General features: G+C 38.9%; 1 protein-coding gene across 1 annotated transcript in view; it reads left to right on the forward strand.

The window, feature by feature from the left end:
- pappa2 (pappalysin 2) overlaps positions 1-23,261 on the forward strand; it is a 110,019-nt gene that overhangs the window by 29,714 nt on the left and 57,044 nt on the right. Inside the window, exons 6-11 of the mRNA XM_084732600.1 lie at positions 3,512-3,651; positions 4,713-4,866; positions 5,404-5,596; positions 6,827-6,960; positions 13,875-14,057; positions 15,478-15,781. Of these exons, the coding sequence (XP_084588726.1) occupies positions 3,512-3,651; positions 4,713-4,866; positions 5,404-5,596; positions 6,827-6,960; positions 13,875-14,057; positions 15,478-15,781 (1,108 nt within the window). The remainder of the gene's footprint in view (positions 1-3,511; positions 3,652-4,712; positions 4,867-5,403; positions 5,597-6,826; positions 6,961-13,874; positions 14,058-15,477; positions 15,782-23,261) is intronic.

Genomic DNA, 23,261 nt, shown 5'->3' on the forward strand with positions numbered 1-23,261 from the left:
AGTAACTCAATAACTGATTTTTAATAACTGATATAACAGCTTCAGTTCCCTGTTGTTGAGTTGGCTCAGACTCTGAGTCAAATTAATCAGGAGCAGAGACCTTTTATTGCACCTGTTTGAGTGGGACATCTGACATTTTTTATTTAATTCGTTCACAGAATTATTTGCATAAATGCCAAAAATAATCACGCCCAATTCAAACCCAAAGTCAGGAAAGTTTACAAAAGCTTAAATTACAATATTTTGAATTTGGATTAAAGATAATTTGTGTGTACCAATATGCGTAAGACCCTAAATTTTATAAATTACATAGTTAAAAGGCTGTTGTGGATTTGGGTTTCCTGTGGCTTTAATTTGACCAAGATACTTTCAAGAAACGTCTCTGGTGATCTGTCCAGTCTCCATATCTTGGCTCAATAGAGCGCCTCTAAGATGTGGTCGGACAGAATGTTCATCCCTTTAATGTAGGATCTCAGTCCTGAAATTATCGGCAGATTGTACTGAGCCAGCATGCACACACACACACACACACACACACACACACACACACACACACACACACACACACACACACAAAAAAAAAAATCCCAATACTCTGGTGAATCCCTGCATCAAAAAGTCATTCATCTCTTCGGATGGGAAATCTGGTTCTTATTCAGTACCAGTTCATCATACACAGTACAGTGGATACTGAGTATGTTTCAGTTAAAGAACTAGCATATTCAGCAATTAAAGTTTTGTCTTATTACATTTATCCTTCACAAATTGGTGATGAAATTATTGATTTTATGATGATAATGACTGATTAAATTGATTTGATTTGCACTAATATTAGTAATATATTAATTTAAGTCTATTTTCCAGTGGATATTCTGCTTTTCCTTAGTTCATATAATTCTGAATTTAATACTTATCCATTTTTGATGCTCTGCTTTGATTTTTTTTAAAGCTCTGATAACTTCTGCTGGGCATTTGTAATTTAGAAATAAATTGATAATTGAGTATTAAAACATAACTGGTTGATTCAATGAAAGTAATTGCTAGCTTTTGGGGTATACACAAATCAAATTAGCAGCCAGAAATTTAATTCAGCTGCCTTCCAAAGACATTTATGTTGAAACAATTATCATGAAATGAGACCAAAATGCTCATGCAGCATAATCACAGCAAAACAACTGCTCTGTTAAATGAAAAAGGTTTACATTTGTACAAGCATTTATCAGATGAATCGGAAAAAGCCACCACTGATTTTGAAAAACGAATGCAAAGATGCATCTTAACTTTTAACAGACCTCTCCCCTATATTTGTTTGTAAATTGAATTTGTATGCAGATGTCTACATTTAAAAGTTTTTTAACGTCTTTGATGGAAAAGAGGAGAAACAAGTCTTTGCCAAACCATATTCGTTTCAAGTCAGATATACACATGTATTTGCTCACGCCACTGCTGGTTTTATTGTGTCCAGCAGAGGGACAAACTAGCTCTTGCCTTTGTTTTTAAATTAGAATGTAGTAGTAATATGTTACTGTTATGTCAATGTATTGGCTTGAAATAGCTATTAATTGATTTGAAAAGGGAATTTAACTTTGCTATCACTTAGATTGTCAAAGTAGATGTTATACTTTCAGATTAAACTGTTCTCTACTGAAAGTCTTCCTGACATTTGTTTCAGTTGCTCAGCATCTGTCCCTGTTTAAAAACAAGTTAGTGGATGACAAGTCGTCTCCGGAGGCCCTGTTGTTTAGTGTCTTCGTATTTAATGTCTTCATTGTTCAGTGTCCTCACCAATGAATACACTGTTTCTAATTAGAGAACCAATAACTATCATGTCTGTTCTTGATTCTCCGATTATCAGTATGCTGCAGAAAACCTGTATCTCCACTTAAATGAGAGCACCAAAACCATAGCCAATTGTAAAATTACTATCTTTTGGAATACTTTGTTAGATTTGTATTCTTATTTGGTCTTTAATTTTCTAATTTAGTTTGTTGTTTTGTACAAAAATAAAATACTAACAGAATTCTTTTGTCATTCAAGATACATTTGCCAAAAAAAAAGTCCAAAAAGACATTCTTACATAACCTGACAAACCAGATGGTTTGTTACACAGAACCATCTGACAGGTCATCTGGAGAAACTGTTTAGAAAAGGGCAGGCACTTTCAATCCATCAAGACAAGCTTTCAGTGCTGTTGTCACACCTAAAACCACATCTGTAGCTGCCAGTAGTCCCTCCTAGTACACTTTTGGTGCAAACACAAATGGATTACTTAAAGCCTGACAAGATGGATCAGAATCCAGCTGCCTCAAGATAAATTCTCTTCCCCTGTTAAGAAACCATTTTTAAAAAAATCCTGTGTCCAGATCCGCACTGAAAAACAAATCCCTTGTCCATGCCTCAGACTGACTTTCTAGTGAATTTCATTCAGATCAACATCAGTCAATATACTGAGAAATCCAAACTAACAGGACTAAACATAACCTCCTTGTCCTAAGTAAGGGGCAGATGCAAACAAGATCTAAGCAAAGAGGAAATATTGCAGAAGAGCTTTTAGAATAATTTTCAACACAGTCAGACTTAAACATGTACTTCAGAGCAGGATCATTATTATTATCGGAACAGTAATGCGTTTATAAAAACATAAAGATGGTGTTTTTCCAATATATTCTTTCCACCCATTAAAAAATGCATTCCTTACGTTCTCTCATTATTATCTGTCACTCTGAATCCAACCTGATTACCTACCATTACTGTTTACTGTGTGTTTACTAGGCTCTTAATAATACAATAAGACAAAGTTTTTATATAATATTTATATGTGTATACTGTTAATAACACTGATGCATCCTTCTCCATCATTTTTCTGTGGTTTTGTGACTTAGAGTTTTTGTCTTAATCATCTTCAGTGACCATAGTATTTCTTTTAGTGCCTTTTAGTGCCTCAGTGGCGTGAGGTTTTTGCAAAACATTCCTCTATATTCAAAACAGGCCCACATCCACCCATCATCACCTTACCGTATCCTGTTTCATGTTTTTGGTTTAAAGTACTGAAGTTTTACTTCATTGCTAATTGGTTCTAAATGTCATAGTTCATTTTACTATGGCGGTCTGTTTCTTTTTTGCTTCCTGTGGTGGCGGTAAGTAAACACAAATCTGGTAGTTACAATACCATATTTTTTTGGGATCAGTTGTTTTGTTGGGTGCTTATTAAAAACAGCCCCACCTGGATAACAGATCTGAATGTTTTCATGTTTTTGAATACAGAACAGAAGCAGAATCTGGAGATTTCCTTTTATTTCTTGTCCTGTCAGAGGGCAGTTTACCTGCTGATTATCTTTTTTTTTTTTTTTTTAAATCAGTGCATCCCATCAAAGTGGTGTAATGAGCTGTTATAGTCTTTGAAAGATTTTAGATTTGTGTCTTGTGAGGACTCAAACTATTTCTCACCTTTCAGTATCTAGACAGTAATGATATTATGACCCTTCCTGTGAATGGTATTGTTTGTCCTCAGGTGGCATGGTGCTGAACCCATCCTACTTTGGTACCATGGGTCACCACAACACCATGATCCATGAGATGGGCCACATCTTGGGGCTGTACCATGTCTTCAAGGGGGTGAGTGAGCGGGACTCCTGTGATGACCCATGTCAGGTAAGAATCTTCTTTTGATGGTACTTACTGTGACTTTTTGTACTTGTGTGTTTTGTATCTGTTTTATCACCTTACGCAAAATGTTACTTTATGTGGGAAAGTGTCTTTCTTCTGTCATTATGTCTATGCTTACATGTGCTTTCCATGAATATTTTCAGTTCTTTGAATGATATACATTAACCTCTTCCACTCCATCCTTCCTTACCATGGACCCATTTCTATCATTTGTAGGGGGAACAGCGGTCAACAGTATATGCTACATAGAAGTCGTATACATCATCTGAAAGCAGGGAACCTGTAAACTGATTTGAGATACACTCTGTATCAAGTTTTTCTAGTAATAAATCTGTAATAAACATAGTTTTCTGTGGTGCCTATATTAAATTTAAAAGTTTAGAGTGTATAAAGGTTATGATGACCATAGTCTGACTCACTGGATGCACACTGCAGGTGTAAGGTGTAAGTCCCCAAGAAACAACAACAACCTCAGAACTGTAACTTAAATGCTGAAAACAGCAAATTAGCGCCTCTTTTGCAGTGATGTAGTAATTTTAATGCCAGAGCTCGCCTCCTGACGTGCAAATGACATGCACCACAAAAGTTCCCCCTCAACACTATTTGGCAGCAGCACCATCGCTGCATCCTGGGCTTTGCTCCGCCCAAGATGTTTGTGATTGGTTTAAAAAAATGCAATCAAGACAGGTTGTTTTTCTCTTACAGCAGAGCCTTAGAGCCTTTCTCCAACGGTGAGTGCTGTGGAGGCATTTGTTTTACACAGATCTGGTGACAATCTAACTATTTTTGACCATACAAGAATTGATTCAAATTGGATAAATTCCTTCCAGAATACCACATTAAGATAGCAAGACCTTGAGGATCACCATAGGAAATTGTATGAAATATTCATATAGAATGGAATGCATAATTTTTTATTCTTAACTTCATTAAGATTTCTTGAACTGAAAGCAAAGTAGCAGACGTAAAGTAGACATGCTCACCTTGATAGAGCTTTTCCCACTTCTGTGATCACTTGCTAGAAGCTCTGTCTTACACACTTACAGGAGACCACCCCATCCATGGAGACAGGAGATCTGTGTGCCGACACCGCACCAACACCCAAATCCAAAGCCTGCCATGATCCCGGAGCCGTCAACGACACCTGTGGAGTGACCACATACCAGGACACACCTTATAGCAATTACATGAGTTACACAGGTACGGTGAATAAAAAGTCTTCACTTTCCTTTCTTGTAATGAACAGCAGGCAACATGCTGTCAGACATGATGAGAAGAATTAGCGGCCCACAGAACAAGTCAATTACATGGACTTGTAGAGTTTACACTGTACGTTACTAGGATAGTGATGGTAGAGGACGTGAAATAGACTTTCTGCTGCATAATTAGAAACAGTGCTTTTTGTATAAGTCAGCATTCAGTAGGACAGCAAACACATGGTTCTCGGTTACAACAGCCTGCTATTAGTCTTTAATCCATATCATTTGTTCATTTTAAAAAGGGACAGATGTGGGGCACTTACTGAGAACTAATCTGCCTCTTGAAATTTGTGTAATACACAACAAGTACTCTGCTTTACTTTTATGCGCTCTGAAAAGCTCATCAAGGACCTTGCTGTTGTGTTCATGGGATGTTCCCTCATCAGATATCTGTGTGATTAAGACTAAGTTTAGATGTGTTTGAACCTGATCTGTAATAACCACCTGAGCTTTTTTTTTTTATTTTCATCATCATCAGATGACAACTGCACCAACCATTTCACCCCCAACCAAGTGGCCCGGATGCACTGTTATCTTGACTTGGTCTACCAGAAGTGGCTGACAGACCGGCAACCTGCCCCGATCCCTCTGGCCCCCATATTGACAGATCAGAGTCCAGATTCTGTCTCTATCTACTGGGTGCCACCTATGAGGGGACCCCTTTATCAGAGGTACGATTGCATGGGTTCTTTATCTGAATTATTTATCTCTTAAGGAGAGTTGTCTTGAAGGTAATTCTACCACAACCTTAAACCAAATCTGAACAAAGATTGCGTAACAATTACTCCGAAATACTGGAAAGATGAGTGCCTGACTGGAAAAATTTACATGAACGCCCCCTCAAATCGGAACAACAACACTGAAAGTCTGTGATAAATTTGGTTACATGACTTGCCAGTTGTTGACGTCATATAGACAGAAACAAAGTAAAGGTTTGGTTAATGGAAAGAAACATTTTTATTAATTCAAGCATTGGATGATTTTTTTTTGCTCAAATGTAATTTGTAATACGGCATTAGGTAACCGTTATTTGCTTTCCATGAAGAGTGACCTAGATTAGTTAGAAAAGTTTGAGCATTAACCCCAAGCTACAAGTCAGGTAAAGCAATATTTTAGATTTTATGGAGTGTACTGGTGGAGCAACAAGTCTTGGACAAAATCTCCCTCTTCTATTTCAATATACTTGAGTAACAACAAGAATCTTAACTGGGACACTAGTCTCAGCCACTCATCACCCAGATGCTACAATAATAACCTTACTCTACCCCTTGTGGTGTCCATGTTATTTCCATAGCATGACTTAAAAGCTCATGAACACAACGACATCAGAAGAATGATTTTCTGAATGCAGCGTTGGACTCATGCAGCACATTATTGACAAATGATTATACTTGCCATGAGTGACATCATCACCAGCAATGTGTTGCAAGTCTAGACAAGTGAAAGACAATCATATACACTGCTTTTCTGAACAACACAAGACAAAATAGGTCTGAGCCTGCAGAGATAGCGGTGCATTCAGTGGCTCCTTCTCAACATGTAAAGTTAAGGACTTGTCACCATGAAGTTGCTCCCGATGGACAAAGAGATCTACCTGTCATAAACTTAAGAAAGATAATCAAAAATGCATATTCAGGCTGCTAAGAAGAACAATCAGTGCAGTTGTGATGGTCATATTTGATCGGCAGATGCAAGTTATTGCTTTCTACTTTTTCTTGTGTTCTTAGTCTCCTTCAACTTCATTGCTTTGTCCACACAGAGCAAAAAAAACAAAGCAAGTTGGTCCAACATGATTGTAGATCTGGTCTTCAAATGAGATACACTCAAGACACATGTCATTGCAAAGCAAAAGACAAAATGTGATATTTCATAATCAGCAGTTTTGTTTCGTTCTGTCACAGCTCGGCCCTCCAAGCGTCTGCTATCAACTGCAGAGACTGTGAGAAAGATGGCGTTTTCCACCAATACGCTCACGAGGCTACCTCACCTCGAATCTGTGACACGTCAGGCTACTGGACACCCGAGGAGGCGGTCGGTCAGTCAAAAACCACTGTGTGTGTGTTTGCACTTATGTGTGTCTAATATTTATATATTTTCACCAAGAAAAACCAGAATAGAATAGAACAGGAGAGTAGCCTTTTTACTTGTTGCAACATACATCCTCCTCTTCTTAGTTCTTTTAATCAGTGTGAATATAAACAGAAGTGAATATGAGAGGTAGCTGGAGCTGCATGTAAAGTCGCAGCTATTTTTATCAACAGATTTTCACCATGACAGAGGATGTTTTTTAATGATTAATTGCTTGATCAAAATAGGTTATTTTTCTACTGGAAGTTATTTAACGGTCAAGTTGAAATGAAGATTGGTAGTGGTCAGAGGCAAATTGTTGTTTTTACTCATCTTTTCCTCCTAAAATCTACAGATGACTAAGTTCTTCTCCTGATACACTCTCCTCTGTCAATAATTATTGACAGTGAGGAATGCGGCGGTTTCAGGTTCGAGTTTGTGTCCTTGAGTTCTACCTCTGTCTCTTGTTTCCACAGAGCAGATCAACCCCTTCCCCTCCAAACACACACACATACACACACACGTCTCTTCCCTGTAAATTTCAGGTGCGTGCAAGGCTAATGGCTCCTGGAAGAGGAAAAAGCAGAAAATCATTAAATGATAATTGCCCTCAGCTACAGACCTCTCTGTCTCTGTCTTGTTTTAGCCAAAGCGAGAACAAGGATTATTAGGCAAAGCTTCTACTCTGGGTAACATTTGGGTGCTGTTCAAACATTGAACCTCTGTCATAAACAAAAAAGCCAAAAAAAAGTGTATCTTGTAGCACTGTGTTTGAAACATTACGCTTCATGTAAGCACATGGTCCTTGTTATTTCAATCATAATTTCTGGAGAAGCCGGGTTTCCTTGACATGACATGCACGGTGAAGAGAAAGAAACAAGAATGAAACAAGCAACAAACAAGGCAGCGAAGAAAAAGAGAGAAGAATAAGAGAAAGGAAGAGATACACAGAAAGAACACAATAACACTTTCCTTCTCTTCCGTGGAAACTCTACCCAAATATGTGGAAATCCTCTGCTGGAATTTATGCTTTGAAAACAAGTGGCGAGGAGGAACAGGGGGGATTACGGCTCCCACTCTTTCGCTGCGGGATCATAATGATGATAAAGAGTCAATTACAGTCTTACTCTAAACAGTGGTATGCACACAGCTGAGGAGACAGCCAGTCTGCTGGCTTCCCTGGCTCCCTTTTCACTCTTTCCCACTTCTAAAGACGATGATGCGCGCCGCGGGGTCACTTTGTTAGCCAGCGGAGATGGGCAATATCGCCGTCAGCAGGGAAATGGAGTGGGGAAATTGGACAAATTCAATGCGGATATCATGGCTGGCAGTACATAACATAAGTTTAATGGCAAAACACTGTTGGCTAAAATTGTTGGCAAAGTTGTCCTTACATCTCCTCAAAATATTGACTGTGCCACAGTCCTGACTGGTTTGAGTTCTCAGGCTCAGGGAAAATGGATTCAAGAGCCTGTGCTCCTGTTGAGAAGGATTAAATTAGTTTATGTGCTGCATCAAGCATTTAAGAGCTTTATAATTCAAAATGAGAATGTTTAAATTGGGTGGATCATGTTGTTTATTGTGCTGCAGTTTGCAGAGAGTAGAGAGAGGGGATGAAAGGTAGGAAAGTCCATACCTGTACAGGGTGAATGGTAATCTAATACCACATTTCAAAGCCAACTGATGGATGAATATGGACATGTGTAATATATGTGGGGGAAATGACTTATGGGTGCAGCAAGTAGTATAGAGGACAAAAGGAAATCCAAAATATTAAACATAAAAAAGCATTAAAACATACAGTAACACAAGCAAAATATGAGAATGAAAAGAATGGAGTTTGCAGAAAAGTAAACAGATCACACAACCATTTTTGGCTGGTGAGACAACAATGAGACTTAATATCAGGAGGAAATCAACAGTCTTGTAGAGCGGTGCACAGAAAACAACCTACTGCTCAACATCAGCCAAACCGAGGAGCTGATTCTTTTCGGAGAGAGGCGGCAAAGATGCACAGCCCTGTCTACATCAGTGCAACTGAGGTTGGGCAGGTGAACCATTTTAGGTTCCTGGGAATCAACATTACAGAGAACCTGTCACGGACATCACACATCTCCAACCTGGTAAAGAAGACTCAGAGATGGCTGTATTTCTTAAGGAAACCTAAGAAGGCAAAATTCCTGTGCCTAGTTCTTGTTCAAGTTCAAGTTTCACAGAGGAGCAATAAAGCATCCTGACTGGAAACATCACAAACTGGCGTGGGATGTGTACGCCCCAGGACAGAAAGAACTTTACAGCGGGTCATTAAAATCGCCCAGAACATCATTGGTACTATCAACATCAGTGATATCGAGGAGAGGAGGTGCCTGCACAGAGCCAGACGATACTAAAAGATGACACCCACCCTGCTGCCATCAGGCAGGAGATACAGAATCATCTGCTGAAGAGCAGCTTCTTTACTCAGACTGTGGGACTGCTCAATTCATCCTCAACACTCCACTGTATTAATTCATGTTTTATTTTTATTTATCTTTTACCAATCTAATTTTACTTTACTTGTTGTTAAATGATAAATAAATAACCTTGTATCCTAGAATGAGTGCATATTTGCTTTGTATTAGTTTACTGTACTGTACTGAGAAAACCTTGTTTGTAAAGGTTGTGAAGGTTTCAATTTCTTCTTTTCCACCCAGTGAAAATAGTTGTTCCAGCTCATGACAGCTCATTCTTATATTACATAGAAAACTTTGTTCATGAACATGCATTAAAGGACTAGTGTGCAGGATTTAGTGGCATCTCGTGGTTAGCTTGCAGTGGGCAAAAACCTCTTCTATCCCTCCACTTTCAAGTCTGTGCAACTTATGGTGGCTGCGAAATTCAAACAGTGTAGTGTTCATTATATAGTAATAAATGTTATTATTCTCTTGTGTGGTAAAAGTATTACAGCAAAAATACCAGACTACTTTTTGGTTTCCAATGATTTAGGGATGCAAAGAATTAGCTATATACGTAATACTATCCATTGCAAAGCTTAAAGCTGCATGAATAACAATTTTAGCCACTAGAGGGCAATGGAACGAGAAAAACAAATTTTAACAAATTATCACCTCCTAAAGTCTCAATGACAAACGTCTCGCAGACGCACAGCAACATCACCGTCCCACTGAAGTTGTCAGTTTTGACACACGTGAATGCGGTTGCCCTCTTTCCCTCTGTAGAGTTTTCTGGAATTGCACAGTGAATTTCCATGAATGTGTGATTTTCATGGACATTCGCTGTTATCATCATGAAAAAATAATGTTATCCAGAATTTACAAGCAGACACGGCTGATCCTGTGCCAGCAGTGTATTTTCAGACTCATGACCATATATTTCCTGCTCATCTTTACTGCTTGTACTTTGCGGTGCCAAACCCCACCTCTGATCTTACTGTACGCCTCTGATCTTACTGTACGTCCCATAAGCTGTTTATATAAGCATACCAACTCCACAATAAATTCCACCTGCTCCATGTAGGCAGTACTTCCAGTCCTCTTTCAGCACTGGAACGGCCTCTTATTTGATATTCCTCCAGTTAATAATTAACACATTAAGCAAATATTTTAATCTGAGATTTTATTAATATGTTTAGTACTTAAGTAGTTGTGAAAATGCAGGAAGCTAAAAAATGTCAACAGCCTTCACAATTTAGAGTTTACAGTTCTGGTTCATTTACATGCCTATATAGGCCAGTCTCAACACCATTTACTTGGCGCTCTTTGTTTTTCTGACAGCTTGGCGACCCACACACGGCTGATCATCGTGGGTGTGAAATATGTAACACCTCATTAACGTCACTATTTTATTTGTCTTTCACCTGGGACACAGCTGATAATAACACCACCATGATGTGATTCCATTGCGCTAATCACCAACACTGTAACAATTAGCAACTCATTTTGTCTGCTGTAATGGAGTTACTACTGCGTTTTTGAACGTGGGCCATGCTTTAAGTAAGACGGGATGACTCGTAACTTTCTTAACTGGAAAATTCTACTCTCTTGTTACTAATGAGAGGAAGTTTGCTGGGTGTAATCCTGAGAAATGAGTAAAAATGGTCACTACTAAATAGTGGTGGACATGTTGAGACATGCTGAAGAAAAGGCAGGACAGGGCAAGAATTCTTTTAAAAAAAAGCATCCTTACTAAGACTAAAACTGAAATAATCTGCTTTGATACACACGACAGTACATAACAGTCCTTTTAATCTTGTATATGTTCAGTTTTGTTGTCTTTGCTCTTAGCTGTTATTCTATTCCTGTGTAATTACATTGAGAACAAAAAAAAAGTCAAGATAGATGGGTATCAGATCTGATCACACACATACAGAGCTTCTATCTTTGTTGCATCTGACCTGTTCAGTTTAACAACCCTGCTTGGCAATCCTCTGTTTACTGGGGCTTCAACAAATGATTATTTTCCTCACTGATTGATCTGTCAATTATTTTCTCAATCAATCGATGAGTTGTTTGGTCAATAAAATGTCAGAAAATGATGCAAATGTCACAACACTTTTTCTTAAAGCCAAAGATGATGTCCTCAAATGTCTTTTTTTGTCTACAACCCCAAAAAATTCTGTTTACTGTCATACAGGAGTAAAGAAACCAGAAAATATTCACATTTAAGAAGCTGAAATCAGAGAAGTTTGACTTTTTTTTCTAAAAAAAAGAAAATACCCAAACTGATGAATGGATTGTCAGAATAGTTGGCTATTAATTAAAAAAACTGATTAATAATTGATTAATCATTTTGTACACATGGTGCAAATGACTGACAGTACTTTAGACCAAGCCATTAATATATGTACTGTTGTATGTTTGCCAGTAGCTGGTATTCAGGCTCATGTCTTAGCCTGTACAGTTCAACTAGAGTCCCTTACTGCTGGACAAAGAGCAGCTCAGTAGTTGTTAAGTGAGACAACAGGCCTGGATCCACATTCTTAACATATAGATTATAATTCTGTGTATCAGAAACTGTGAACTCAAAAGCTCTGTACATGTGATGTCTGTCCATCCTGGGAGGGGGATGCCTCCTCTGTGGCTCTCCCTTAAGCAAATTGTGATTTATAATAGTAGGCTATATAAATAAAACTTGACTTGACTTAGCCTCACGCACAGATTAGTTCGCGTGTGGTTTGTACAAGTGATTTAGGAGAACTTGCTGCATTTGCCAGTTTTCTGGTATTTTTGATCTTTGGCACAAATACAATTTGTGAGCAGTCCAGACCTGACGTGCAGTTAGTCTGCTCTTATCCAAAACAAAGGTTTTCACTAATGCTTTCTACATTTCATGACTTTGAAGTAATTTTGATAAAATACATTACATAATTGGGCTCAAATTTTTCTGTGCGTCACCTGCAATTCAAATCGTAACATAACTTGAAATTCGTGTCATCATTTATTTAAACTGTCTGTACTATTACTGTCAGGCCTGTTGTCCATATCATCATACACTGATGCAAGTTTCTGTCCAGGGGAACATCCTCTGTTGTGATGCCTGAGTGTATGTGGTTTCAGAAGCCATTTTCATATTGCAATTAACTATATACTCACACATTTTAATGAATGAGCACTTCCTGTCCGGAAGACCATACCTTATATGGTATTATTAGGGCATTAATTATGCTGCTTTACAAGTGTGATGCACATGCACTCAAATAAGCACAGGTGGATCATTTACACAGTTCTCTGAAGTTCTGAAGGAGCGTTTGCTGAATCTGACATATCATGTTCATACAAGCCCTTTGTATGCAAAAAAGTAGGAGAAATTTAAGATAAGAATACGAAAATGTTCTTGTGTGAAGCTCAGTGTTATTCACATATTCTTCCCAGACGTATACAGCAGGTTTAAAAGCAAAGGCATGGTATTTTTAATGCTGTCTCATCATTGTCCTCATTGAGATTGGATCTCTGTCCTTCAGAGCAAAACCTGTGCCTGAGTCATTTGCAGCAAATTAGCACCATTTGCTTAAAGAAATCAGTTGTATAAGTTGTTGAGCTAGGTGAAACTTTATAAACATTGTGAAGTTGTCCTCTTTTGTAAATTTGGGAAATGTAATACATTAAGTTTAAGAAGTATAATACATTAAATTCAGTTTCTTTATTAAAAAAACACTGTGTCAGTTTGTCCTGGTGTGTTCCAGTACCAGCGAGGCTAGATAAATTATGCTTTGTTAACAGCAGCTCAGCTGCACAGATGTATGCAGTGCACATGGTCCCACATACAGTTAGATCCTCTGTATAGCATTCATTTCACAAAAATGAAATCAGTGCAGGGTGTATTGCGTTAATTTTTCACACAGTTCCATTGAATAACTCTTTTGGCGTTTTCATGGCTCAGAAGAGGTGTCTCTTTAAGCCTTCTTGTTTCCTAAATTTGAACAGCAACCTATTTTATGTTAGCTATCTGTGTGAATGTGATGTTGTGTAGGCTGCAAATGCTACCACGTTGTATGGATTGTATTTACTCCTACCTGTGATCCAAACACAATGGGAGCCAGACTACTTCCAGATGTGGTCTTTATCTGGATAACATGCCCGGATACAGATTGCATTTTAACACCAGGTGTAAACTGGATGTTAATGTCTGAATGAATGAGAGACATGTTAGTCAAATACACTGATTGGTCCGAGGTTCAGTCTATCCACTGTCAGTGATCTGTTTTGCTATTATGTGGGGATGCTGCAGGCCCGCCACACTTTCTAATCATCGTCATGGCTGAATCAGGGTTATGATTCATGGTGTGTTCCCAGCTTTAGGGTTATGGAATGGATGAAGTCATTGGGAGCCCTCACAGTACATGAATACAAACATGTGTGTTTCTGTGATGTTATTGAACTCCAGGCCCACCTGATGTGGAGCAGCCCTGTGATCCCAGTCTCCAGGCCTGGAGTCCTGAGCTCAGCCTGTATGACACCAACGTGACCTCACCATGTCCCGACACGGAGGGCTGCACCCTCACGCTAAGGTTCCTCCACCCTATTGTTCCACACGCACTTACTCTCTGGGTCACCTACATCTCCTCAAGTAAGCGTCACTCTCTAACAACTTTATACCATCACTTTGCTATGTCAGATATGTCACTACTGTAAACACTGTGGGCTCTAGAAAGAGAAGTATTGGTATAAATAGAGCTGGTAGAAACAGAAACTGTAAAGGTGGGACATGAGCATCCAGACCTCCAACTGCTGACAGGAATCTGAACACAAACTCCTGGTCTATCATTTTAGAATAGACAATAAAACAAAGTATTTTATTATCTCGCCTCATTAAGTGTGTAACTAGTTGCAATTTCGTCTGTATAAAAATATGCGTTTAAATGTGAAATTTGTTATTGATTATTATATTTAATGAAGGCAGCAGGAGATCAGCAGGACTTCAAGGAAACCAGTATGCATGCGGTGAAAAGCTGGGAGACTGAAAGCGTAAACAATGTGCGGTGAGGCTTATTAAGCATCGCATAGACAGCAAGTGATGTAATTTGTCTGCATCCAAAAGCCTCACTGTGAAAACAGTTTCAGAAGTTGATGTAACCAGTGCCCCAAACCCCTGACATTTAAAGATGTTTATTTGTCGACAGAGGGGGATCCCTCTGCACGACAGATTCAACCACAAAATCTCAGTTCTATAGCTAAGCCAGCAAAAGTCATGAGTTCTACACATTTCAGCTTTATTCTCCACATTTCAATGTAATTCTTGACTTTCTTCTCAACATCTTCATTTTGACTTAATTCCTGACATTTTACTCAACATTGCATTTCAACTTTTTATTTATTTTATTCTTGACATTTTATTTAGACTTTTTTCAACATTTTTACTTTATTCTTGATAATATTACTTTATTCTCGACATTTTGACGTAATTCTCAACATTTTGACGGAATTCTCAACATTTCATCTCGACTTTACTCTTGACATTTTAACGCAGTTCTTGACATTTCATTTTGACTTTATTCTCGACCTTTAGATGTAGTTCTCAACATTTAGAGTTTACTCTCGACAATTCAACTTTATTCTCAACATTTGACTTTATTCTCGAGTTTTGGTGTAATTCTCAACATTTAAAGTTTATTCTTGAATTTTGATGTAATTCTCAACATTTAGAGTTTATATTTGACATATGACTTTACTGTTAACATTTTGACTTTATTCTCAACATGACAGGTTTATTTTTAACATTTTGACTATATTCCTAAAATGCTTAATAAAAAAAAAAAAATACTCCTCTCCTGAATTTTTTATGTACACAGTCCTTTAACTTTTTTTTTCAGCTAACCAGAATTGTTTTCAAGGCAGTTGCTTGTTATACTGATACTGAACCAGGAGAGAAATGCTTGAAAACTAATAGTCACATACTGTCTGTGACCTTTGTTAAATGTGAAACACAGATGGACATTGTAGTTCAAAATGACAGATTCAGCCTCACTATGTGTATTTCTCTGTTACAGACAACCCAGCCATAGCCAACATAGAGCTGATAACAGACACGGGGAAAAGCATCAACCTCGGACCCCAGCACGTCTTCTGCGACATGCCTCTCACCCTGCGCCTCGACACCAACAGCGCTGCCATCGCCGCCATCAAACTCTGCACCTTCGACGAGAAGCTGGAGATTGATGCTGCCATGTTGTCTTCAGGCTCTGGCAGTCCTCTGTGCTCCAGCTGCCAACCTCTGCTCTACAGGATTCAGCGACAGCCATCATTCACCGGCAAACCCCCCTCACCTCAGGCCCAGCAGACATTCACTGACAGGTAGACGCTGACTGTTGTTCTTGTTTGCATTTTATTTCAATTAAGTTTTAGTTAAGATCGTCTTACAGTTATGTTTTCAGTGTTATTTTGCAATAAAAGCAAATTTAGTCAGACATAAGGGCAGTCCACACCAAGAATTAGAAATACAACAACAACTATAAATAAATATGTTGTTTTAAGAATTGATCTTGCCAAATGTATTGTCAGAAATCTGGTGATATGATATGTATCATGATACAAGGGTTACGATGCAATATATTGCAATATACTGCGATACTATAAGTAAAGTGATATATTGCTATTTTTTAAATCTAATTTTAGGAAAACTGTCATATAAAGAACAAACTACCATATGCATAAAATTTGAGTTAAAAAGTTTTTTATGCAATCTGCAGTGACGATAATAATAACACTAGCTATTGATCCAGGGCTTAAACAAGACACAAAATGAACCACTGCCCGTATTACAATAGTGTTTTTGAGAATCAATACAGTATCACAAAATATAACATTGCAATGTGGAGTACACACCACAACTATCATGACGACAGGGGGTGAACAAAATCTTTGGAATCAAACTCAGATTTGATGAACGATAGAAACACTGAGGGCCAATCAAAATCCATAAATAATTGTGGTATATAGCATACTTATTAAATATATACTTATATATATAACTTAGTTACTACTTGTCATAGTGGATACTAGAGTTTTAAACTTAAGTTCAATACTAGTATAAAAATAGTATAGAAAAGCAATACTCCATACCTCTTTTGATATCATGGCGACAAGAAAACAAGTCATAGGCACAAAAAATAGGATTATTTTTTACTATTTAAATTAACATCTGCACAAAGACCTGCAATGGAAAAAGTTAAAAAAGAAAGTGGTTTTGCTGCGAGCCAAATTGCAGGAATCACAATAAAGACTGAACTCAACTGAAGAGTTGAACGAGCGCTGAGATCATTTTTCTGTGATAGCTTCGATACTTTCTATACTATATTTTAAGGATATTGTATAATTTTAAAGACAGTATCAATACTTTTGACAACCTAAATATAATTAAAATTGGGTTGCAAATTACACGTAAAAGCATTACTGACATCTTACTGATGTCTTCTTTGCCAATATACCATAAAACTGATGCTGACTTATATGACAGTATAAATAAAATTTATCTTCAGAATGGTGTTGGATTCTTCTAACTCCTCTCATCTTTGAAAATTTTTGTGAACCCATGTCCTTCTGAATTTCTTTTTGTTTCTCACAACACACACAACACACAATGTAGCGCAGCAACATCAATAACTATTTTCCATTTTCCTGCCAACACAGTTGGAGCACACAGCACATGTTTGGTGTTACTGCTTACATAATATTATCATTCATCAGTATAGAGACTCCCAAAGTTATTGTTATAGTTGTAGTTCTTGGCGGGGATGGTAGGGCTGCTCAGTCAATCGAAATATAATCAAAATCGCAATATGATCAAGTGCAATATCCGACTTGCAGAAGCTGCAGTTTTTTGATAAAGAAAAAATATGTGACACAGCAGCATTATATTGAAGTACTGTATTATTCTCCAGATGGAAACGTTCGTCTGCTACAGACCCCAGCATCACATGATCAGGATTTTATAAGTTTTATTCCAATAAAAATGAAGATTTTCATTTGACAAAATATTTGCAATTTTTTTTTTCACATTTCGTGCAGTCCCAGTGCACAGCCCTTTACACTCAGCCATCTAAGGTCACTCCATACGTTGCCATAGTGACCCCGGCTGGAGGATAAAACCTGAACATGTGAACTGGGTCAACAGACAACAATTTTGCAAGTGGCATGAGTATTATATCAAGCTGCAGTGTGTTTATACAGGCATTCTTTGTTCATAAATCTTTCAAGGATTGGCTGTGCAGGAGGTAAATACTTAATGGGAATTGACAGGTGTGTTGTTTTTCTGTCCAAACAACCCTAAAATACCCATGGCTCCACCTGAAGTGAGTTCCCCAGTCCGGTTTTCTTTCATGTGTGGATGAATATTTATAACACGAAGGCGACTGTGTACTACTTATGCTGGGTAAACATATCCAAACACACATAGACACAGACACGCATGCTGCCATGTCAGACATCAGAAGCACAGAAGAAAATAGGGTGAAGTCATTTAGGGCCAACATGGAGCACAAGTTCCACAGCATACCTCAGATCTGCTAATCCACAGTTATCTGTCTCTCAGAAGTGTTTGGGTCTGGTTCTGTTTGAGCAGCTCAGAACACACATGTTTCCAACATGCAGATGCCGAGCTGCGGCTACTGATCCAAATCTGTTTCAACAAGCATATACTCAATCAAAAGCATGCTGAAGTCTCGGGGCTAACTTGAATCAGTTTGTACAGTATCCCGTCTCGTATTGTGGGGTGTCCAAATGATTACCGGAATCCAAATATAAAGCCACAAGCCAGTTTTTTATCTCACCAAATAGCAGACCTCCCTAAAAATACTCTAAATCTCTCTACTCTCAAGCTTTTGTGGGACGCAAAACACTGATAAGTACCTGCCAGGTTATGACAGTTGTGTCACACGATTTGAGATAATTTCAGAAGTTGTGGCACTCTGAATTTCTGAGAATCTGTGGCAGTTTTGCAGAGCAGCACGGATGTTAGGTGGACACAGCTTCAAAAACAGTTTATTTTTCAGGGAACACGTCTCCTATGTTACACAAGCTGTGTCTAAGTGCAAAAAGATGTAAGAACCAGTGGGGATTGAGTTATGTGGGACTGAGGAGGGCAGAGAGGGGTTGATGTGAGGAGAAGAGAGTGTTTGAGAGCAATGAGTTTGGAAAAGAAGGGAGAGGGGAGCAAAGGAGGGCGGGATAAAGGAGAGAAGAGAAGATGGGAAGAAGAGGAGAGAGTGGAGAGACAAAGGGAATTGGAAGAAATATTGATAAGAACACAGAGAGAGACACAGAAGAGAGGTATGGGAGGATTAGGAATGAAACAAAAAGTTGAAGATACTGTAGGTGAGGAAAGGAGAAGCAGAGGGTGAGGAAGGGTGAGGACAGAGCGAGACAACAGCACAGCAGAGGTGAAGCAAAGTAAGCAGAGGGATATTTTTTTCTGTTTTTTGAATATGAACCAAATGTGAGCAGCAGAGGCCATAAACACCAGTGACTGCTTGGATGTGGTCCTCAGCCGTTTCCTCCTGCTGAACTTGCACCATAGTTAGCACAGACTGACTGAGACGAACACACAGAGGGAGAGACGCGTGAAGAGCTCATTTAATCAAAAGACTTCACATTAAAATGTTACTATCCAGTGTGATTCTTGAGATTATAGATTCTAGAAAGCCTCATTTCAGACATCTTTGTTGTCAGGTATTTTGTGATTGCATACAGAAGGAAATCATTTTGATTTTCAAAGCAATAAGTGAACCAGTGAATGAAGTAGGACTGCACCTGACTGAATACTTTCCTAGTTGTTGAACTTGTTGTTGCAAGTGTATGATATTCATTTAATTATTAAACATATATCTTTTGGAGAAACAGAAAATGGTTTGAATTCCAGAGCTGTTCTAAGCAACATTTTTAACACAAAGGAATACTGTAAAAACTGTATGAGCCTTTAAAATATAAATTTCATAAGGGTCATGAAAAAAAAAATTAGGTGCTTTAAAGCCTTCAGCTGATAGGACAGTTGAAGATGTGACAGGGACGGGGGAGAAGGAGTGGTGGATTGACATGCAGCAATGAGCCACATGCAGGAGTTGAACCCACGACCACTGCAGAGGACTCGCAGCCTCAGTGCATGGGGCGTATGCTCTACCAACTGAGCTACCAGGCCACCTTATGACAATTTTAACAGTGCAACACCGCACAGAGCAATAAATAAGGTGTGGACTTGTCAACACGATGGATAATGCATACAAATGAAACCACTACAAACTCTTCTGCATCAAGCCTCTCCTGTCCCCGCCTGAACGCGCCATGTCTTCGTCATTCCCAGAGTCAGATTTCTGGTCGGAGCTTCTGTAGATCACCTTAGCACTGCATTCCCTGTCATCAAACCGTTGGTCTCAGAGTTCTGACCATGTTTACTGCTTGTGACTTCCATGTAACCACAGAATAGGTCTCTGTTGCAACCAACCCCCTGATACCATGTTCCTGGCCCTACTGACAAGGTGCAACTGATGATTTTTGGTGGGGGGTTTTTTTTCTGCGTCAAACTTATAATTGTAAACTTGATCAACAAAAACACGACTCAGCTCTTGAATGACGTTTGCTTTTTAAATACAAGGATAGACAAAAGCTCAGCAAACAAGCTATCCTGTTGGCTTCAGCGTGTGCACAGGTAGGATCGGGTAATGTTGCAATCAGTGCTAGTTCTTAAGACATGCTGTCTGACCACGTCAGAGATAAAAAAGTTTACACTTAGAGGTGTGAACTTGAGTCACATGACTTGGAATGGAGTTGGACCTTTAACAGCAGTGACTTATGACATTACTTCGACTTGAGCCTTTTGACTTGAAAATACTTGATACTGTCCCCCAGGCTGTTTTTTTGACTTGACCCGGGACTTGCCAGTCTTGACTTGAGACTTGAGATTTACTTGTGACTTACAAAACAATGACTTTGAACCACACCTGTTTACAGTTGTTCTGAACATCCACGCCGTTCCCCACAGATATGTGTTCCACCTTACTAACCTGAACCTAACCTTATCATCAACCATTAAAGCAGAGGGGGGCGTGACAGGATACACCATTCTTACATAGGTAAATATTATCTGAATAGAAACAGACTTTGACACAAGACCAGCCATGTGATATTTTTTAAATATGGGGGTAAAGGCGGACATTTTTCAGACAGCCTCACCTGGAAGACATTCATAGTCTTGTACTCAGTTGTTCACATGAAAGGTGCAACAAATGGTTGCGTAACAGATGAAAAAAGAGAGCTAGAGAAAGCGCGGTTCAAATCCTGGCTCCTTTTCACCTTCACACAGCTGTTCACGGCATGAAGAGAGTGTGAATGTCAAATTGTTGGTTTTGGAAAGTTACAGAAATGGTCGGACGCAGCCCCCCTCTGCACTCCGAAGTCGGAAAAGGTGTGGGGGTAGGTTGTTTCCGAAGCTATTGAGTATCCGACATGGCCGTCCAACTGCTTGTCAAATGGCTAAAGAGCATCTGAAAACCTCCTCGTTCACATCTATTTGAAATTGGAATGGGGATCTGCATCTGACAGTTTTTGTCACTTTCTGATACCAACAATCAGCCTCACTTCGTACAGCATTAAGCAGGTGTGTGGAGGAGAGAAAGTATGCAGGATTTGAACTTGTCTCTGTTTTTTATTCTTTACACAACTATTTCTAACACTTTCATGTGCACAGCTTCGTGCAACAGCATGAATTCTGTTGAAGAACATGTCCCAATGTGTGCCATCACCCCCAAATTCTAGGTCAACCCACCTCCACCCCACCCCCCTGCTTTTTGACAGCAGGCTCACCTTTGAGAGTGGCTATTTGGAATGACTGAACACCTTTGTCATCAGACGTGGCTGCACAAAATTTTGTTTGAACTACCTTGTTTCAAGCATACCCTGGCCTGTGTTGCCTTTTTGCAAAAGCATATTTTTCTTGGATTACACCTCCATACTTAATTGGCCTCATGCAGCAACATTCTCATGAATTTCTCTTATATTTTCTCTTAATTCTCTCTTAAGAAAAAAATAAGAGAAGTCAACTCCAGATGCACCAAACGTTCTTAACCATCCAAATCTACTCGTACTCTCTGCACTCAGTGTTCTGAGTGAGGAATCCCACATGATGATAAATTGTAATTAGCATAGGTAACGTCCCCTAAACACCATATGAGGACAGATGTGGTGGCATGTGCAAATACTCTGGCTTGTGGCCAAGAATTGGAGGGACGCCACGAAAAAAAAGGCTGTGAGCAGCAGTGAAGCTGACGTATTGTGATCCTGTAAATGTGTCAACATTGCCAATTTCTTTTATCAAGTGATTGAAGCTTAAAAGAAAAGCTTTACATTACTTTTATACTTTTATTTTAAGTATTTAACTAACACTATGATTTATCAATGTATTTATTTTTTTATATTTTGATTTGTCTGATAACCTTTATTACATTGTATCAGTTTCTGGGCTCCACAGACACAAAAATTACTTGTTTTGTGCGATCAACAGTCTAAAACCCTTAAAATATTGAATTTAAAATGATACAAAATAGGCCTCATTTGTGAAGCTGGAACTAGTTTTGGGAAGATATGTAAAATATGACGTCTGTAACTGTTTGTTTGCTCAGTTCCAAATGTTCTGAGCCTGGTTACGTTGCCCACTTGACAGGCTCTGGTGCTGGCACGACACCGGCGCCACGCCCTGCAAGTAAACCTCCTCCTGGTAGTTCCTGTGTTAGCAGTGTAAACACTAACACTCCCTTGGTGCACTGAGCACCCAGCCTGGGTGGTACCGCTAACTGCTAACTGCTAACTGCTAACTGCTAATTAGCTAACAGCAGCTACGTTTAGCAGCAGTTTACTTCACTGTCCGTCAGTAAATCTGTAAATAACAGAGTTGACGCAGAGCTGGTGAAGAACACCAGAGGGAAGATCAGAAAACATTTTCTCCATAAAATATTAAAAATTGGTTGCATAGCTGGTGGTGTGTATCTTAATGCCATAAACATTACTAAAGTGAAATGGTGCGAGAACACATGTACGGGGCACAAAGTGGGAATGACAGAAGCATGATTCTCCTCATTAGAAGTCAGGGTAACATCAAAATGATTTTGAAGCTGTTATTTCCAAGCAGAATAGTTACATAATGGTGCTTTAACTGTTAAATGGTTTTTGTTAATTAAGTTTATAGTTTAGCAGTGTGGAGTGCAACAAGGAAAAGGGAAAAGATTACGTAAACCTCACCACAATTACCATGAAGTAATGAAAGGCTTTAGAGAGCAGAGAGAGCTGTGGCAGAAGGTTGGAGGATATATCCAAATATAGGTACAGTACAGATAAATTGTTTTTCAAATTATTCATTTCCTTCTCTGATCCATAATTAATAAAGGAAATTTGTAGCGGACAGACCTCAGATACTGAGTGATTTGTGCTCCTCCTGGTTAACGTTTGCGCCAGGCGGATACAGAAGCAGTAGATCTGTGCTGGGAACACAGGGAGGAGGCTCTTTTTATAGACACGAGCCCACCAAAACAGATCGATAGTCCCGACACTGGAGCCAAGGTATCGTTACACACACTTCCTGCTGTGGGGCTTTAAGGTCATCGGATACTGCAAGGTTACAGATAAGAAGCCACAGCGAGTGCAAGTTCCACTTTTGTTGCTGCAATCCCATGAGCCACTGTTTGCAGAATCCACCAGGATTCATGCAGAATTGATTTGTTCGGGGGGCATAAACCAAACACAAAGCTTCCTCTCTACATAGCACAAAGTAAGCGGTGATATTTGCAAGAGG

The sequence above is a fragment of the Lutjanus erythropterus genome, chromosome 12 (assembly GCF_056507025.1).
Source record: "Lutjanus erythropterus isolate fLutEry1 chromosome 12, fLutEry1.hap2, whole genome shotgun sequence".
NCBI classification, from domain to species: Eukaryota; Metazoa; Chordata; class Actinopteri; order Lutjaniformes; family Lutjanidae; genus Lutjanus; species Lutjanus erythropterus.